General features: G+C 37.6%; 1 protein-coding gene across 6 annotated transcripts in view; it reads right to left on the bottom strand.

Moving 5' to 3' along the window:
* The window catches only part of TAF2 (TATA-box binding protein associated factor 2), a 79,710-nt gene extending 58,913 nt beyond the window's left edge, over positions 1-20,797 (bottom strand). For 3 of the 6 annotated variants that reach the window (XR_013824671.1, XM_079902185.1, XM_079902187.1), the window contains exons 1-6: positions 20,346-20,797; positions 19,873-19,927; positions 11,205-11,365; positions 3,454-3,572; positions 1,981-2,122; positions 525-756 (exon numbers count right to left, since the gene is read on the bottom strand). Coding sequence is in view for 5 of the 6 variants with exons in the window: in XM_079902185.1 (XP_079758311.1) it covers positions 525-756; positions 1,981-2,122; positions 3,454-3,572; positions 11,205-11,365; positions 19,873-19,927; positions 20,346-20,428 (792 nt within the window). In the remaining variant the exon portion in view is untranslated. Of the gene's footprint in view, positions 1-524; positions 757-1,980; positions 2,123-3,373; positions 3,573-11,204; positions 11,366-17,014; positions 17,154-19,872 lie in introns of those variants that run through there. The other 3 variants (XM_079902186.1, XM_079902188.1, XM_079902189.1) reach the window with 3 other exon arrangements.
* Positions 20,798-20,875: the final 78 nt, after the last annotated feature.

Below are 20,875 nucleotides of genomic sequence, written 5' to 3'. Positions count from 1 at the left end.
TAATCTTTATGAATTGAACAAAAGTTTCATAGGTAAGGAGAGGAGGAAAAGAGGACATCCCAAACAGTCAAAGACGGGAAAAAATATGGTCTGGTCAGAAAAAAATCTAAGTAAACTATATTGAATATAACAACCATAAATAGAAAAGTAATGAGGAAAAAGCTAGAAAGGAATATTAGGGTCAAATTCTAGAAGCTCTTGAAAGCCATGCTAAAGAAATTTGATTACTGCAGGATATGGAGGCAAGGAAAGTTTTTAATATACAATAAAAAAACTATCCTTCTGACAACATTATAAAAGAACAGATTAGAGACTACCATAAGTGAACGGTGAGCATTTATTTAACATTAGTGGTCAGGGCCCAAACTGCATGTCATTATATATTTCAGATAAAGAAACCTTTTCTCTCTAGTGATAGTTCTAACAGTTGAAAGAACAATTAAGAAAAACTTAGTATTTAATTAATATTCTTCTGATTAGGCATGAAAGAGTGGGAGGGAAAGAAGCAAGAAGCTATGATTTACCTCATGCATATATGGATCTACAAGTATTTCAAAAGGTCCAATGGCCAAGGAGATATTCGACGCAGCTGTTGGAATGGTAAGCATGTAATGGAAGGTTTTCTTCCTCATATCATGGGTATACACTGTCTCCACCAAATCTCCATTGGAAACAGCCACCATTGCAGCATCCACTGTAAATTCTAATTTCCATGTACATAATTCAGAGTATGAATCAACACATGGGAACCAAAATCTAGAAAAAAGATCAACAGTGCAGAAAACATGTTGAAAGTATAACCTACATTGTTTCTGCCACATATAAGTTATTTTAACATTTACAGAACATGCACAAGAAGAAATTTTAGCTATCTGCCCACTGATGTTTTTTACTGAGCAACCTGAAAGAATGTGATTAAAGATAAAGTTCTGTCTCCAAATATTATTGGCAATATTAATAAAATATATCATGTAGTACCCTCCAGTTTAAACCCTGAAAAGAGGTAAGCAATTCTTAGTTTCCAATTTTTTAATTAAAAATAATTTTTACTTGTATATTCATAGTCAGTTTTTACGTAGCATTCATTTTTGGAAACTAAAAATGCTTACAAAAAAGTTTTTAAAAGTACAATATTCAGAATCTATTCCATAATGTCAGGAAACTGCTTTTCTGGAGTATGTGATGCATTGCATAAATTCAAACAATGCTGGTAAAGCCAGACATAAAATTTCTATTCAATGTTCTATTCAGATCAGGTTTTACTATGTGCCAGGGTCTGTATTTGTTACCGAAACACAGAGAAACATAAGACATCATCCCTGGCTTGGAGGAGTTAATAATCTGAGGAGACTACACATAACATAATATTTCAATAACATGGTTAACTGCAGAGCTATGAGAATGAACTACAATTACATGCAACAATAAAGGTACATCTCACTACCACAATGTTACACAAGAAAGGCAGATATAAAGAGCATAAGGCATATGCTTCCATTTAATAAAGTTCAAAGATAGGTGTAATCAATCTACAGTATTTTAGATATCAGGATGGTGGTTGCCCTAGGGCAGGAGGCTATCAGGTGGGCAAGAGTGAATGGAGGTGGGTAGAAGGGGTACTCTGCGATGCTGGTAATGTTAATGTTCTTTTTCTTGATGTGAGTGTGAATTACACGAGTTTGTTCACTTGTGAAAATGTATTGAGCTTTCTATTTACAATTCGTGTAATTTTCTGTATGTTTTACTTCAATACGAAAGTTTAAAAAATGAAAGAATTGAGACAACTTTAGAACAGTAGACTTGAAAAGGAAAGGAGGGAAGACAGGATTGAAGAGGAACAAGATTCAGAAGAGGTTCAAGTAGTTGGGGATCAAGCTCATACTTCTCATTTTACACTAAATACATGTATTGCATATTCATAGAAAAAAATGCAATTGAAAAAATGAAATCAACTGAAATACGTAAGAATTAGTAATCTACCTTGTGGAATTTTGATACCCACAAGAGAAAACATGAGCACCTCTCTCTGCCATACTTCCCTCTACACTGGGTACCACAAAATGAAGACCTCCTTTTGGCTGATCCAAAGAAAAATTGATGTGTATCTTTAGCACCTTTAATTCTGCAACAAATAAATACATACATACATTGATATATAAAAATATAATTAGGTAACAGTGGTCGATATAATAAGGGCAAAGACTTGCACTGAACATAAAGTGGGAATCAAAGGCTGAGCTTTACATAAAAGATCACACTACTTAACCTAGTTTAGGCTTTTACCATCTCTTTGCCTATAAGGAACTCAACAGTCTGCTTCCACTGGTGTTCTTACCTCCACTCAATTCTAGTCACTGCTACTTGTGTTCTCCCAAAATACTGGTCAGACCACATCCCCCTCTCAACATTTCTGACAATGCTATACTGCCTAAAGAAAAGAGTTTAAAACTACCACATAGCTAAGGCCTTCCAGATCCAATTCAAAACTTACTTTTCAAGTTTGTTCTCTTAGTACATTCTCGCACAGATTGTTAACCCTACTTGTGACTTTAAGGAGTACGGAGTGGGGTAGGAGGGAAGGACTATCCGAAAATTTACATCATGCAGCATTATTTACTATGTTTGATTTCTAAGTAATAAATACGTGTTGCTTCCGTAAGATTAAAGAAAGATGTTCCTTTTAATTTCCCTCAAAACATTAAACCATATGGATTTTCTCCAACCCGTGAACATGTAGCGATGACCTTCCACGCCTGCACCCTAAACTAGGCAACCCCCCTGCAAGGTAAACCCCTCCCCCCACCATATACACATACAAACTATCCAAAAAGAGCAAAAACAAAACAAAGTCTTTTACCTCCTTATCTTGATTAATTTTATAAAGCAAAATAAAGGTAGGCAGAAGGTTATGTATGATAATTATAATGGCTGTAACTTTATACAAGGAAATAAAGAAGATTCAGAAATAATAAGACAAAGTAAAAGTATGCAGAGTGGGTGTTAGCAGCCCTACATTCTAGCCTTGGCTCTACTACTAATTAGTGACATCCAGCAGGTCACTTACTCTCTTTAAACCTCAGATTAATCTTCCATAAAAGGAAAGAATTGAATCAGATGACTTTTTAGGATCCTTCCTTTTATAAAATGCTATAATTCTAAACTGAGTTAATACTGTGTGGGTTCTCAAATCTTGACAAATTGTTCCAACCATCTAATTTTTGTTTTATAACTTTCGCTTTAAAAGCAACAGTGAAATGAGTTGCTTTTTGTCATAGCCCTTGATTGCTATTTTCCTGTTAGCCAATTATCTTTAAGGAAAAAAAGAGCTTCCAACTCCTGTGTATTTCAACTGATTAATTTATAATTTAGGTACCATTAATTTTCATGAAAAGTTTCTAGTCACTGAATCCAACATGATTTTACTGTATACTCAACATGTTCTTGGTATTTTACCATCAACGTGCTTCCATAATTCTGATGGAACCTTAATGCAAAGTTCTCCATTTCCTGCATCAGGATCCACAGCACTAACCGCAGCTGCGTAAGCATTGGAAAAATAATTGAGATTTCTCCTGGGGGAAAAAAAAAGAGAAAGCCAGCTTTAACAATAAGCCATATATTTCACCAAGCATTTTCTTAAATACTTGGCACCATTTGTCTGTAACCATTATATCATCTTACATAACTCATAGGAATGCTCTTTAGCCAAGTAACTGTTGCTCTATTTCCCAAGACTAAAACTATTAAACTATAAATGCGGGCTTCCCTGGTGGCGCAGTGGTTGAGAGTCCGCCTGCCAATGCAGGGGACACGGGTTCGTGCCCCGGTCCGGGAAGATCCCACATGCCGCGGAGCGGCTGGGCCCATGAGCCATGGCCGCTGAGCCTGCACGCCCAGAGCCTGTGCTCCGCAACGGGAGATGCCCACATACCGCAAAAAAAGAAAAGAAAAACAAAAAAAAAAAACAAAAAAAAAACTATAAATGCAATGGCATATATAGTCTACTCGCCAATGCTATGTGATCATTATGACTATCACATCCTTCATTAATTTTAGAATGCCAAAGCCACTACACTTTCCTAATACAAATGTAAAGAATATACGTAGAATTGAAAAAATAATTATTCTTTATCAATCTGGCAAAAATTTGAATGGATTCAACAAGCTTTATAATCTGATAGAAATTAAGGTGTTTAAAACAAATCAGAATGGGAATTAATTCCTCAAAATTTAATACTGCTCCCCTCCACTCCCCAGTACATGACAATGTAACCTTAATGAAGGAGAGGAACTTTCGGATGGTTCACTGTTATATCCCCTAAATGCCAGGGGACACTCAAAAAATATTTGTTCAATAGGTACTTGGCCTTATTTCCTACTGAATGAAAACAATACACAGAAGCCTTATGAAAATATGAAAATACTGTTCTCATATGATTTTCTAATTTTATTCCATAAAAATAACTCATATATATATATATATATATATGTATATACATACACACACATATCGCATTTCCTCACTGAAATCAGTTAAAGTAATATGGAAGAAGTGGAAGAAAGAAAAAAGACAAGGAATGGCAAGAGCGAGAAAACAAGATTAGACACGATACTGTGAGCCATATTCTTGCTGTGCACCTTTATGTCTATCATCTTGCCATTAGATAACTCCATAAAGTCAAGTCAGTGATATTTCACTAGCTTAATAAATTTTTAACCTAGTTAAAAGACAAGTTTCATATACTCTACAGAGTAATTATAGGGAAAATAAAAGAGGAAAAGCCATGAAAGAAAACATTAAACTTACACACTGTCAATATGATGGAGGCCATTCCTCCCCCATCTCCAACTCTCTCCTAACTAGTAAGGATGTAATATTAACTATGACTTTTAACAACTACAAAACACAAGGTTCTAAAAGTAGTTAAGCAGACTTCTCAATAATTTTAACACTTTCTTTCTCTTAGGTAAATATGTAAAATAAAGGTATTAAAAACTCCAGGACCACAATAAAAAAACAAATGACTGTTTTTTCACATACCATCTTTTTTTTTTTTTTAATTATCATACAGTAAAAGTAACTTTTTTCCTTTGGTATATAATTCTATAAATTTTAACATGTGCAACCATCACCACAATCAGGATATAGAACAGTTCTGCCATCCACAAAGCCCCTTGTGCAATGCCCTGTGTCAAATAAATGGAATCATACAGAATGCAACCTTTTGAGGCTGGCTTATCTCACTCAGTATGTCTTTGAAATTCATCTAAGGTGTTACATGTATCTATTGTTTGTCCCTTTTTATAATGAATAGTATCACATTGAATAGACTGTACCACAGATTGTTTATTCGTTCGTCCACTGAAAGACATCTGGGTTGCTTCCAGCTTTTGGCTATCAGGAATAAAGCTGCTACAAATAACTGTGTAACAGTTTTTATGTGAATTTAATGTTCATTTCTGTAGTACAAACACCCAAGAGTGGGACTGCTGAGTCATATGGTAAACATAAGTTTAGCTTTATAAGAATCTGCAAAACTGTTTTCCAGAATAGCTATACCATTCTGCATTCTCATCAGCAATATATGAACATGCCAGTTGCTCTGCATCCTTACCAGTACTTAGTTAACATACTATCTAATTTTAAAAACTACTTTGTACATTTACAGGTTGCAATTTCTTTTCAGTAAGGTTTCAAAAACATGAAATCTGAAAGGTAGCTGAAGAACTTGTAATATCCCCCAGTTATCTGTGAAATTCAAAAATAAAAAAATCTTTGTTACACAAAAGGCCAAATTTAAACATTACATATTAAACCACTCATTTTTTTTTAATGGAAAATTATTCTCAATCTCCTTATTTCCTGAGAAAAGGTAAAGTGGTCCAAATAAAATGGTGAGTCATTATAAATGGAATCTATTGGAAAGTCAGTTATGAGGAACAATCTTCTCATGGCTTGGATTTCAGTGTTTCCTTTCATAATATGAATCAAAAATGTTTCCTTTCATAATAACCTAATAAAAGCCAAAAATTACAAGACAAGATTATAAATGTTTTCAATTTTCAGAATAATAATGATTGCAAAATATTAATATGCCCCTGCCCTATAACCACCACCCATTCTTCCTTAAGGAAACAAAGCTTAAAGATGAGTAATGTTGTTGGGGATACTTAAAAACTAGTAAATTAAGGTAATCAAAAGAATTTTCTCCAAGAACCTATTATAAACATCTATATTAAATTAAAATAATCTGTTAATTCTTTATCAGATAAAGAACGTGTGCTTCTTAAGACTGTGTGTGCAGATTTTGCAAAACTTAAGATTTAATTATTTGTAAACTTTTTCTCCGTTTAAAAACATTTCATGGAAGCACAATATACGTCAGAAATATATATATACACTCTAAGTATACAGTTCGATGAATTTTCACAAAACCAAAGTAACCAGCATGCAGAGCAAGAACAGAACTTTACCAGCCTCCCAGAAGCCCTCTTGTAATCACTAACCTAGCCCAGCTTCCTACCACCAAGGGTAACCTATTATTCTGACATCTAATGAGATAGATTAACAACTTAATACACATTCTTTTGTGTCTGACCTGTTTTATTCAACATTAAGTTTGTGAAATCCATCCATATCATTGCATCTAGCTGTTGGTCATTCAGTCTCATTACTTTTAGAATTCCAACAGTGTAAGAATATACCACAATCTACCATTCTACCATTGATGGGTTTTCAGGTAATTTACAGTTTTGACTATTACAAATGCTGCTGTGAACAGTTCTGCACTTTTTTCTTGGTGAACATATTGGATATACACGTAGGAGTGAGACCACCAATCATAGACTATGTATACTTTCGATCTCAATTTACATTTCTATTAGCTGTGTTTGAGAGTTCTGCTCTATATCCTTGTCACACTCAGTTTTTTCTTCTGTCTTATAATTCACATACAGAATAAAATAAATAAATAAATAAGTAAAAGCCAACAGAAAAATCCATTTTCCAGAAATGGAACCAATATCAAAATTAATAAAAATGACTTTTCAAAAATAATTGAAACAACATTTGATAATGATGCCATGAAATAAGGTTGCTTAGAGAAAATTCTACCTTAACAAGTTTTTCTATGAAAAAGCCTATGGTATTTCACTGATAACAAGCTCAAACGTGAATCAATTACTTTAAAGTAGCTATTTGTGAAAAGCTAATGAATTTCAAGCCACTAGAAACAATGAGTATAGATAAGAACAAAATGGCTTTACTGCTATGCATGTGTGATTACAAGTCCAAATAAGAAGAACCCTATCTAGTTCTAGGGTTACCACATTCAAGAAAACACAATGCCAAACCAGAGAGTATTCAGAGCAGGGCAAAGAGAAAGGTTAACAAATTTGGAAAGAGTTTTAAATGAGGAATAGTTGAAAGTATTGAGATACTACAGACTGGAAAAGAAAACTTACAGGAAAACAATTTTTAACTAGCATAAGTTTGTGAACATTATAGCAAAACAGACTGTGGCTCGATGTAATAAAGAACTTCCTAGCATTCAGAAATGAAAGGGGTGCTTTAAAATATAATAAGCTCTCCTGAGCTAGACATATTCAAGCAGAAGGTAGAATAATATAGGAAAAATTCCTGCTGAAGTTTTGACTAAACAAACCCCAAAGTTCTTCCAATTATGACAACTCAATTCCAAGCAATACTACTAAAACAACTGCCAGTGAGGCACTGTGGGCTGAGTTAAAATATAAAACTAGTATCCATATTACTTAACCATAATCAAAAAAGGAATCAACCACTTCTACCATATGATATCAGTAAAATAACATTTAAAATCCCTTTGTAGACGTCTGTATTAAAATAAAGGACCTAGAAAATCTTTTTCTAAAAGAAGCAATTTAAAAAATCAATTCTAATCACTCTAAAAATTGCTCCAATCACTCAAAGTTACTTCATTTATATCTTAAGTTAGCTTCATTTCTACTGCCACTCCTTAATGGAAATGAAGACAGGAGACAGGAATTAAACTGATTCTTGAAACTCAGGAAAGTGGAGACTTTTCAAGTAAAATAAAAAAGGTCTTCTCAAAGCAGCAAAGCCTATCCAGGGAAGGAAAAGAAACAAGGAGGAAAGATATGTCAGCCACTGTAGGCTACTCATGCACAGAAACAGTCTCTCTGGTAAAAATCTACATTTACTTTATTCTAAGAAGAGAGAACTATAGCAAAAAAAAGAAAAAAAGAAAAACAGAAAAACCACCAAAGAGACATAGCTTCTATGGAGGCAAACTATACCTACAATATGTAAGATTCAAACAGAAAATATATTTAGAGAAACTTCAAGTGCTTAAATTATTTTCCTGGCAGACAATAAGCTAGAGAGAGAGAGACAGAGAGACAGAGACAGAGACATGGAGAGAAAGAGAAGCCTTATAGATGTTACATAACCAACAGGTATTTTATTTGCTAGTACAGGTAATTTAACAACTCAGCTAACGTTTAGTTGGATCAAATAGGTAGAAATGCCTCTTAGTCCCTTATCTTAATGTTTCCCTTCCTTACATTCCCCCTGCAGTTTAAAGGTGCTGAATCTCAACCAAGGTAAGCACACTCTTGCCATTAAAAATAGGAAGGCCTGGCACCTTAACTTTAAAACAAATAAGGAGAAAGTGTGATGAAGTAGCATATTACTTCTTTGAATGTTAGGACATTCTTGTACATATTCAAGACCAAATTTAACCACTGAGTTTTAAGTTTAACTTTCAAATCAAATCTGCTACATTTAATTTGTTTCAGCTTTAGCAGAAATTTTACTGCTTCATTAGAGAAAGAAAGTTACTTTAGAAACAAGAAAAGTAACAGAAGTATCTAGGGACATGCTAAAGACCTTAACTATCTGCCTTTGCCAAAGTTCTCTTTAAAAATAAATAACATCATTCACACGAGATACCTTTCACATCTAACTGCTAAGCAGCATTTCTTCTGAATAACTGGTAGGTTTCTGTCTTTTGCCTTACAAATCTTATAAACAATAGTGTTTCCCTCTTTCGTATGGCAACCAGAAATATCAAAACCAAATCTACAGTTTTCCTCTAGTAACTTAACAGTGTGGTACCCACCATCCTATACTTTTTTACCCTTTGGGCTAATTTCATTAGCTACTTTAAAAAACTGTTGTCTAATAAAATTCTAAAACCACTCTCAAATCCTCTTCTGAACAAGTCAGAGAATAAACAAACACCGGCAAAAATAACTGTCATCTCTCTTAAAAAGTAATCAGGATTCTAGAGCCAGGCAGAAAATACTAAGTGACCATGGCTAAGAGAGCTCTGGTGCTACCTGAAAAGTTTAAATATATTCTATTGTTCCCAATTTCCTAACCTAACCTTCGACACTATTCTCCTTTATGACTTCCTTTTCTTTCTTTATAATACTAAAAGTGATGAGGTATCTTCCCTATCACTAGAGAAAAGTTTTAGGGGATATCATCACCTCAAAATTAACATAGCAAAGCTTGCTTTCTCAACAGATTTGAAGTCCACTGTTGCTGTCATTGCACTGTCACAGATCATCTTCTTTGAGACCTGAGCAGCCACAACTGGTAAAGCAGCTGTGCAAACACTGTTTTGTGACTGGCAGATGGAGAAGCTTCTTACCCTGTCATCAATGCAGAGTTCTAGGCTCGACAGGGTGGCTATTTTGGCCTCTGGCAAGGTAATGACTCCCCTACCTGCTCTTTTACACATGACTTTTCCATCCATTAGTGGTACATACTTACTGCTCCAAAGGCAAATGATTGCTTTTTTCTGGGGGAAAGAGGATGCAGATGATTTTGTAATAAGTCTTTTCATGTCAGTTCCACAAGTGTGGCTGTAAAAGCATGTAATTTCAACCACTCACCTTTATAGAATGGGAAGTCACATGAGCAATTCAGAGACTCCCTGAATTTTCCCAACACCGTTTTCTCTTCTGAGTTTCAAAGATTTTAAACCAATGATTATTGGGATGATAAATATGTCTATTGATAAGTGTCCTTTCTCAACCCTCCCAATCCCTTAAAGCAGTGGTTCCTGCTCAAGCTTTACCTTTTATCAGAATCACCTGGCAGGCTAGTTGAAACACAAATTGCAAGACCCTATCCCCAGTTTCTGAACCAGTAGGTGTGGGGTACTGCTTGGAAATCTGCATTTCTAACAAGTTCCCAGGTGATGCTGATGCTGCTTGTCTAGGTGTTACACTTTGAGAACTGCTGCCATAGTCAAATATTATACATACAGACTAGTTAAAATATCACCTTGACTAAACAGAGTTTACAGTTTGGGGCATTCTAACCCAAAATACTAAGAATCACAGAAATGATATAATGCAATGCTATCAAAACGGAAAAAACAAGTGCCTCCAAATGTAGTTGACAGTATTTAAATCAGTACAAATCTTCCCAGGGCACAATCAAGTGAAATGCTAAAAAGAGCCATAAAAGAATAATAAGTAATCTTATTTTCCTAAGGAAATAATTCAAAGTAAAAGAAAAAAAAAAGATCTAGAAAATAATCATGTAATCCACAGTATACTGAATAAATGGAATATTACCTGACCATAAAAACAATAAAAAAACGAAGCCTATCATATTATACGTGGAAAGGTGAAAACAAAGTATTTAAATGAAAAATGCAGAACATAAAGCTGATCACAAAGATATAAGTTTACTGATAAAAATCAGAAGCAGCCTCAACAGATGCAATATTTAAGGTGAAGGAATGAGATATTTCAGACTATTTTTATATGATATTCGAAAGCTGTCAAATATTTTATAGAATATTTTAAAGTAGTTTCTGATCTACAGATTACAGTATCATCTAATTCACTGAAGATTACATTAATATCTATGAAACTAATATTTTTTTAAAACTTTAAAAGTAGAAAAATGGCTAAGAAAATGTATTTAAAGTTCTCTGATAGTACTTCTTTAAAACTGCAGTCTGAAGAAAGGAAACTTAATAACTTACTATGTTCGCCAGAGCTAGTAAAATTTTTTGAACCAAATGTGTGTAGTGGTAGAAGCAACAGAAATTATAATTAGAAAAAATAAATTGGGAACCAAAATCTAATAATAATCTAAGAAAAATCTGTTGAAAAAAATTAATCCAATCAATGAAAAAAAAAACTGTTAGAAATATCGACTTTTAAAGTATGTAACTTACTGTTTTGATTCATTGTGACAAACTTCCAAGGTTGGATCATTATAAATAAAAGCAGCTTCTAAATCGTTGATCCTTACTCGGTATATTCTACACTGTTTGCTGTTCAACTTGATTCTATTTAAGTTTGCAACTGTGGGAAATATAGTCAGTTCCACAAATCCCTGTAAAGATAAAGAATAATAATTTCATTAAAATGAACACAGGTATGTTTTAGAACATATTTCTTTGATTTCTACTTCTTATACACATACTACAATCCAGAGACAGAATCCCAAATAGCTACACACATACAATCTCTCCAAGGATCCTCACTTCAAGTATGGCTGTCCTAGTGACTGAATGGGTCTGAATTATGTTACTTTATCATCCTGGTGGTTCACATTCACTATCAGTGAAAAGTACACCATCTGCTAGAAAAGAAAATAAAAGGACTACTCACAAATATAAGAATTTATAGACAGACTGGAATCCAAACAGAAAGGAAGGGAAAAAAAAAAAAACAACAGAGCAAAAAGAGAATCAAAACCACTTCAGTGAGTAAAAGAACAAGGCCCCTCAAAATAGGGTAAAAAACCATACCACCAAAGCTAACAAGTATGAGCCTCTGCTCATGGGAGGTAAATCAGGATGTGAGGTGGCAAGAGTTACAAGAAACATTTAGGCAAGTAGGGAAAAATCTACTGCCACCTCCAAGAGCAGCAGACACTTCAAAGCACTGCATGATTTCCTACCAAGCAGTCCCAAGGCCATATACAGTTCTACCACCTTAGCTGTGTGGCAAGCCATCTATCTGAAGCAGGTACATAAGACATGAGAGACAGCTATATATACCGACTGTCCACCACCCTCTTGCATTGAATCAAATGGGAAAGATGGACCATTGAAACAATGAATGTATGTCCGGTGAGTTTAATATTCTGAGTTGGAAACATAAAATATGGAGGACATGAAATAGTAACATTTCAGGGGCTGCAACAGGAATATCTAAGATGAAATTCAGGCAATAACCGTACAGAAGTAGATTATAACAACTGCAATGGCTACTATTTAATGAGCCCTACTATATGCCAGACATTACACTACTTTCATATGTTCTAATCCCATTAACAACTTTAAGAGACAAGTACTACTTTATACTTTTTACAGATTAAGAGTTAAGAAAATCATACCAAAAAAAAAAAGAAAAAAAAAAGAAAATCATACCATTAATAAGTGGAGAACTGAGATTCAAACCCACATCTAAATGATCCCAACTGATTCCCATTATGCCATAATGTCTCTCAGTACAATGCTTTTAAATAACATGCAAGAACATAAGAATATTTTTTAGAGAACATTCAGCCCAACTGCTCAAAAGCCTATTGATTCTACAGCCCTTTTTCCCCCAATTCCCAAATAAGAGAGTCATACATCCTTAAATTAGACCATCTGGACAGATTTATGTGGAAGCAAATAAGAACAGAAAAAAGCAGAAGCAAAAATACTGCTGATGAAGTCTCTGAGTTGAAAGGTGTTAAACTGTGAGCAATTGTATGAAGATCCAAATTCCCTTAATTAGCATACCAGCAATCCAATGACCAATCTACATAAATGAGCTAGGATCAGCTGAAAGACAGCAAGGAGAACCAAGATAATGTCAAAAGTGAACTAGAAAAGATTATGTAAAGTGCTGTCATGAAGTGGTTACAAGAGTGAGACATAAGAATAGGCTTTTGCTTTCTAAACTAAGTTTAACAATAATAAAACAGTGAACGGAGTATACTTCATGAAGATAGGGAAAGCCCAGTCTCCTTGAATCATCAGGTCTCTGACACCACCTACAGCCCTAACCTACACCTGCCTGCAACATACAGGCCCACTGACTGGCCTCCAATCCCTGTCAACCTTGGCTACTAGCATAACTGCAAGCCACCAGGTCACCTAACCTCTCACTTACTCTCTCTTCTTGCTCCTGCTCTCTCCCCACCACCTGACAGCGGACCATCCTCCTAGAGTCCCTACCCCATTTGAAGTAACTCCCCTGTGCTATTCAGCCCTTTCAAAAACTCCTCTACCTGTCAGCCTTAGATGAAACATCTCTTGAATCCCCTTTGAAAAGAAGCTACTTATTCTTTCACTCACTATAAATTAGAAGAAGGGAAAACAGGAAACCTCCTACTTTCCACTATTTCTAGATCATTTATAGGCTTTTATACAGCATATGCTATAAGAGCAAGGGCAGAATAGTGTCACTGTCTTCTTGAGGTAGACTGCCCACATTCAAGTCCAGCTCCACTACTCAGTAAGTATATGATCTTGAGCTAAGTTACTCTAGCTCTCTGTACCTCAGTTTCCTCATCTGTAAAACAAGAATATTGACACTACCTACCTACTGGTGTTATTATAATTGAGCAATTTAATACAAGGAATGCACTTAAAATCATAGCTGGCATCAGTAAATGTTTTTATTATTGTCCTTTTCTACTTCTTTTCCTATGTGTTCAAGCCATACAGGTACACCATCCTCTGTTCCTTTCATTAATGTTGCCCAAACTCCCCAATACTCATTGAAGGTTCATTCTTTACCTTTCTAACCCATCTCAGCCATCACTCTACATGACATGAATGCAGATATAGCTGATCCATGCAGTATCACTGCTTCAAAGTTCCTTGATTTCAATTCCTACAATCTTCACTGCCATTCCAAGATAGCAATCAAGACCACACTCTGAAAGACACCTCATCACTCCTCAGGACTGCTCTGACGTTGACATTTTAAACTGGAACGTCCACAATGCCCGTACTTCTCTGCCAGTCCTCCTGTTCAACCACATGAAATTCTCCTGTCCCTTGGCCTCCTCCAGTTTCTCACTACAATCCTCCCTGGTATTTTTAGCGCTACATTCTTCCTCATCCACCCAAGATCCTTAACTTGAACCACTCAACTGCCAACTATCAATTCTCTTGCCCTTCTGCTGCACATACCTATCTTTCCCTCCTGTTTAGGAATGATCCTTCCACTACTGCACTAGAGGCCATCCTCTGTAGTATTCTCAGAAATCCTGCTCTATTAATTACCCTCTCCTATAATTACAATCTCTCCTCTTTATAGGACTTTTTTCCATGCCTACAAACATGTTCGACTCTCACTTATCTTTCTTTTAAAATCTTGACATTTATGTCACCTCAAATAAATTAATTTTTGCCCTTTTCCTGGGGTTACTATATCTTGGTTCTGAACTGACACTAATCCCTGGAGTCCCAAAACATTACAGTAGTCCACTAGTCAGACTGGAAGTCTTTGGGGTCTTTTTTGTTTGTTTGTTTTTGCCTGTGCAGTGCGGCTTGTGGGATCTTAGTTCCCCAACCAGGGACTGAACCCGGGCCCTTGGCAGTGAAAGAGTGAAGTCCTAACCACTGGACTGCCAGGGTATTCCCCAGACTGGCGGCCTTTGGAGGTCAAGTAATAAAGGGGTTCCCACGTCTAACGCAGAGTAGGACTGGAGATTATCTCCCCAGTCCAGAACATACAGTATACATTTTAGTAATTGGCAAATCCCCATATTCATTCTCTGACCTCACTCTCTGAGTGAAGATTACAGTGGAAGGACTAAGTGGACACCACTGGAACACCCATCCCCCTTCTCCAAGGTAGTAAATCAATGCAACTAGACATCTTTGGGGAATTGCAGAGATTAGTGCCACCACAGAGACTTGAATGATGCCTACTACGTCTTCATTTAACTCAATTATTTGGCGAGTGCAAAAGTCAAGTAGGTTTTCGAGAATGATAGTGATTTATTGCAAACTTGCCAATCACAACCATGTTTGCAGATGCAGTACTTTGACCGCAGCAAATCAACACAGTTCTTGGTAGCTAATATTGCGACTAATTATCAGGCAAATTTTTTTTCCCCCAATTCCTATCAGAAAAAAAAAAAAATCAATCAGAAGCAGGTTGTCTTCCAGATGTCAGAAACCCCTCACTGTCATCTAGTAACTAATAACTCTATCAACTCTCCTGCTCAGTCAAGACATAGTCCAAAAGTCCCCTGATAGCCCAGAGGACAGGACAGCCCAGAGAATTACACTGGCATGTTATATTGACAACATTATGCTATCTGGACCTGGTAAGAAAGGAAGAGTAAGTTCTCTAAATGCCTTAGTAGAAAACACGTGGATAGCAGAGGCTGCGAGTTAAATCCCATGAAAGTTCAGGGGCCTGTCACATCAATAAAGCTTCTAAGGTTCCAGTGGTCTGAGGCACATAAAAATAAACCTTCTAAAGTGAAAGACAAGTTGCTTCACTTTGCACTGCCCACCAAGAGGGGGAAAAAAAGGAGGCACAAAAATTGGTAGGCTTCTTTGGATCCTGAAAGCAATATACACATTTAGGCATACTACTTACTAAGCAACCTATAAGGCTATCAGCTTTGAGAGGGGTCCAGAGCAAGGAAGGGTTCTGCAGTAGGTCCAGGCTGTGGTTCAAGCTGCCCTGCCACTTGGGCATTATGACTCAGCATATCCAACGGTATTGGGAACGTCCACAGCAGACAAAGATACTTTACTGACTCTGGCTTTCTTCAACAGAATGACAGTACACCATCATTCCTGGGGTTTCAGAGGAAACCCAAGACTTCTTCTGCCAACAACTATTTTCCATTTGCAAAGCAACTACTGGTTTGCTACAAGACCCTGCAGTAGAGACTGCACACATGATCACGGAACTCCCCAAAATTTCATGTAATTTTTGTTACCTAAAATGGCCATTACGAACTCAGTATGTGCAGTAGCTTTCCATTTTTAAATGGAAACAACACCTCTGGACCAGGCCCAAGGAAGTTCACAGGCACAAAGAGCAAACAGCATGAGCAGGTGACTCAGAATCCAACGGGACTTGTTCCCATTGCATCTCCACCGCTCCCTCAATCCACACCCATGGCCTCATGGAGAGGTCCCCATGCTCACTTAAAAGAATAGGACAAAGCACAAGCCTGAATTATGAATAAGTCTGCACAGCATGCCAGCGCAGTTGGAAGTGGATGGTAGCTACCATCAGAACCCACTGAAGTGTGGTCCTGAAAGACAACGGAAGAAAAGCCTACTGTGGGCAGAACGTTGAATACAACTGACTGTACACTGTTTATAGAAGTAGAGATGACCTGAAGTATACATCTACACTGATCCATGGCAACTGCTGGGTTAGCCAGCTGGTTAGGAATATGGAAAGAACAAGACAAGAAAACTGAAAACAAGAGGACGGTGGGAGAAGTAAATGTAAAAATGAATTTCTCAGAGTAGCTATAATATGAAAATATTTATATCATCACATGAATGACCAACAGAGGCATCCTCAGAGACTGCAGAGGGAGCCCTCAAAAATCAACTGGCAAGATTATCTATCCAGTAGATGTCCAGACTCTTTCCCTAGCCACCCTGCTCAATATACAAAGTGGTCATTGGGGCAAGACCCCAAGGCTATGCATGAACCCAGCAACAAGGTCTTCCCCCAACGAAGCTTGATCTGGCTACCACCAGTGCTGAGTGCTCACCTCCCAACAGCAGAGGGTCAAAATGAGCTTCTAATACGGGACCTTCCCAGGAAGGATCAGTTAGTCACTCAGTAGTAAAATGACTACATTAGACAGCTGGTATCATGGAGGGAGACAGTAATTTGTCCTTATATAAAAATAGACACATATTCTAGATTTTCCTTCCCTATAATATACGTGCAAAAAGCCATACATGTCAACATGCTATCCCATACATGCCTCCATGTGTATAGAAAAGTGTGGCAGTGGGCTCTTACACACAAAATTTACTCGTTTTACCTTTTGTCCTATCATCCAGAGCAGCTGACACGATCAACTACTGAAGGCTCAGTTACAGCACCAATTGAGACCTCCAACAGGATGCCATCTTAAACTAGTGGACAATATATCAGGTCATCTCTTCATAGCCAAAATAGATCTGGGAACCAAGGGACAAAAGTTGGAGTGACTATGTTCACCATTCCTCCAAAAAGCCACTGAACAATTTTTGCTTCTTGTCTTCATGACCTCAGGGTCAGTATGTTTGGAGGTCTTAGTAGCTAAGGGAGGAATGCATCCACCTGGGCACAGAGTCATGGTTCTATTAAACTGGAAGCTGAGACTTGACCACTTTGGGCTCCTCATGCCTGAACTAACAGGCAGAGAAAGGGGTCACTGTACTGGCTGGAATGACTAGCAGCAGCTGAGATTCTACTACACAATAAAAGCAAGAATTCCATCTGCAATCCAGGGGATTCACTGGAATGCCTCTTAGGTCCACTTGACCAACAGTCCTAACCAATGGAAAACTGCAACAACTCAATGAAGTCAAAACAAGCAAGGATGTAGATCCTACAGGAATGAACGTCTAGGGCGGACCAAAAGAAATGCTGTCAAAAGGAAAGAGAAAAATGAATGGGTGGAGGAATAAGGAAGCTGTGTATATCAACCCTGACCTTGACACCAGCTAAAGAAAGCAGAGGCTGTAGCAATTAATTTTCACATCCTTTCAACCACTTTTCTTCTACTGTCTTATATGAAAGATATTGGTGATAGCTAATATCTTAGATGGGAATAATGCTGAACTGCCATTTCTTCACACCAATAGATTAGTCCAGGGATCAGCAAACTTTTTCTTAAAGGGCCAGATAGTAAACAGACATAACGGGCCACACAGTTTCTGTCGCAGCTATTCCACTTTGCCATTGTAGCTCCAAAGCAACCATAGACAGTGTATAAATAAGTGGCTGTGGCTGTGATCAAATAAAACTTGACTCACAAAAACGGGAAATTAGCTAATGCCAACGCCTACAATAGCTGATAGGGCTTCATTAAGTTGGGAACACTTTCGTCATAACAAAAGACAAGAGAGGATGATCTGGGGCAAAAGGGGTAGACTGTTCTAGATATTCTCCTTTTGCCCCTCCTAATCTGCCCTCTCTGCTTCATTCTGCGCCCCAGGAGTAGCATTAACTAGGCACTAGCCCTCTGGCTGCCTGTTGGGGTGATCAACTGGGAGGCACAAAGAGAAAACTAAAAGCAGAAAATCGAGCTCCGTATATTTATTCCCCCAGGATCCTCCCTGCCAGGCTGAAGGAGGCAGTAGCCCCACTCTTCTATCAAAGACCATAGCTCCTGTAAGCTAAGTCTTTCCTACAGGTACAGTAGGTTCTTGTAACCTCTCTCTTCCTTTGTTCTTTCAGGTTTAGAAGTGATAACTATTTGTCATTGCTAACCTAGGGTGCTCCTCCAACTTTTGTTGGTTTCTCTTAACCCTAAGTAGTCCCTTCATTACTTCCCTCAATTAATCTGTAGAATGTGCCTTCTGGGACCCTAGCCCATAGGCCATCTAACCAATCTTTCCAACGGGAGATGTAAAAATCATCTACAACTCCTTTCTAGCATTCCTAGTTAAGAGTCATCTGCAATTCCTTTCTACCTGTCATTGTGCCAGGGGTAGAGGATGTGGAAAGGGGAATGTCTGATTAAAAATGGCTCAATCACTTGCTATCTTCATGCCCTTAAGAAATTTACTTATCCTCCATTCTTTCAGCTGCTTTACTTATAAAAATAAGGATGAAAATAGTATCCATCTAAAAAAAAAATAGCATCTACCTCATGGGGTTACTGTGAAGATTAAGTGAGGTCATACACACAAAACCTTAGAAGATGGTCTTACATGTAGTATGTATATAATAAATGTTCACTATCAGTCAATCATGTCAACTCTATTTCTATGCCATTCTACTAATGATACCTCCATTCAGGGCTAAATCATTTCTACCCTAGATTATTACAGTAACCTTTTAACGAGACTCTTTAATCCTCATAACTTCCATACCCAGTTCACACAACCCAACATACCTAAAGTATCATTCCATGAAGTATAAGGTAAATAATCATATGTAAGGGATTTTGAAAGAGAAGTTCCTTAAATGAGGATATGGGACTTAATAAACCTTTAAGGATCCTTATAAATCTAAGATTCTGTGATTCTAATGAAAAGGTTACATTTTTAAACAGCTCATCTTAAGTAAACAAGTTTGAGAGGGAAGTTGATGTCCTCACTCAAAGAAAACCGGCTCTCACTGAGATTTTGATCTAGTTAATACAGATCTCCCTGAAAGAATAAATTATTTGGGTTATCAAGGACTTTTCCTCGAACAGATATATCAACAATCCATACATCTAAACTGGGGCGGGGCGGGCAGTTTACTAGGTTTTAAACACCTTATCTAGAGCTTCAGTGTAAAGCACTGCCACCTCAACAAGGTCAGCCGAGAATCAGAAAACACAAGTGGCCTCTTAACAGCCAAGTTGAAAAGTCAGTGCACGTACCAACCTTAACTTTTTTCATAGAAAAAATCTCGCTGTGGACTTATTCTTCTTTCATACGCGATTCTAAAATGTTTGGTAATACGGACTTTCATATTCCGCAACAGATTAAAAGAAATAAAACTTTAATCAGGAAACAGGAAGAAAAAGAAAAGAGAGAATTGAGGTGGCAGCCAATACAGCACAGCCATGGCCCTTGGAGTCATATAGACTTCTGAGTTCTAATTATTACCTATTCTCGAAACACAGTTACCTGGACAGAAGTTTCTAAGTACTGTAAAGGATGGACTGTCATTGCTTATAACCGCTGAGGATATACTTACCACAACAGATTTTCTCTGGAAGTTTATGTTGTTGATGCAGACGACCTGATGAGTTGTACATTAAAGAATAAAGAAAATATTTCAGTTATTAAATAAGGCGTAACTCTATCCAAGTACAAACAAGAACTGTGTTCTAGGCAGCTCAGAATCACACTTATCTTTCATGCTAAAACCCTACAAATTAGGGTAACTTGCTCATTTTAAATTTAGCAACAGCCACGAAAATAAATTTCTTTGGGCAAAAATGCAACTTAGTACTTTAAGAAAAAGGTTTATTAACCTGCAAGAAGCAGATCTGCTGAATCACACTGTCATTCAAACCAGTTTCGCCCTACAAACACCATTCCCATCACCGTGAGTGGCTCCCAGTTTCCCACTAGGCCTCCCAGGCCCACGATATCAGTTTCAAGCAATCACAAAATATAATTAATGAAAACCAAACGTAGAAGAAAGGGAGATGAAAAAATACTTATAATTTATAGGGCCTTGGGCTTTCAAAGCCCTTGTCTCCTTTCTTCCTGTTCATTCTGGCGGGCTCTAAACCAGTCGGCGGCATGAAGAGACCCCGCGGAGCTCGGCTTCCCGGCTTTCCGAGGGGCGGCGGGGCATTACCGGTCTCCGGCACCTGACACTCCCCGCTCCCCCGCGCACCCAACAGTCACACCCCGCGGCCGGGGCTCCCTCGGCACCCACTCCCGGCCCTGCCCGATCTGCCGCCGCCAACGCCTCCAACTCTCTCCCGCGATTCGGCTCCGTCAGCTGACTCCGCCGAGCTTCTGTCACGGAGATGCTCCTCACACCAAGCACCGACGGCGCCAGCCAGCCGACATCTTGCCGGTCACCTCTGACCTCCGACGTCAGCGGAAGTGGGACAGCCGTGAGGGCAGGAGTCGGAAGTTACGTGTAAGTGGGCGGGGCTTGCCCGAGCGCCGGAGTTTTTGTTTTCGTCTACTCGTATACGGACGGTGGGTGAGAACTATTAAAATTTCGGAAAGCAGCCAGA

The sequence above is a fragment of the Stenella coeruleoalba genome, assembly GCF_951394435.1.
Source record: "Stenella coeruleoalba genome assembly, chromosome: 17".
NCBI classification, from domain to species: Eukaryota; Metazoa; Chordata; class Mammalia; order Artiodactyla; family Delphinidae; genus Stenella; species Stenella coeruleoalba.
Note: the sequence above shows the minus strand (reverse complement) of the source record. Positions and strands in the feature narration are given on the sequence as shown.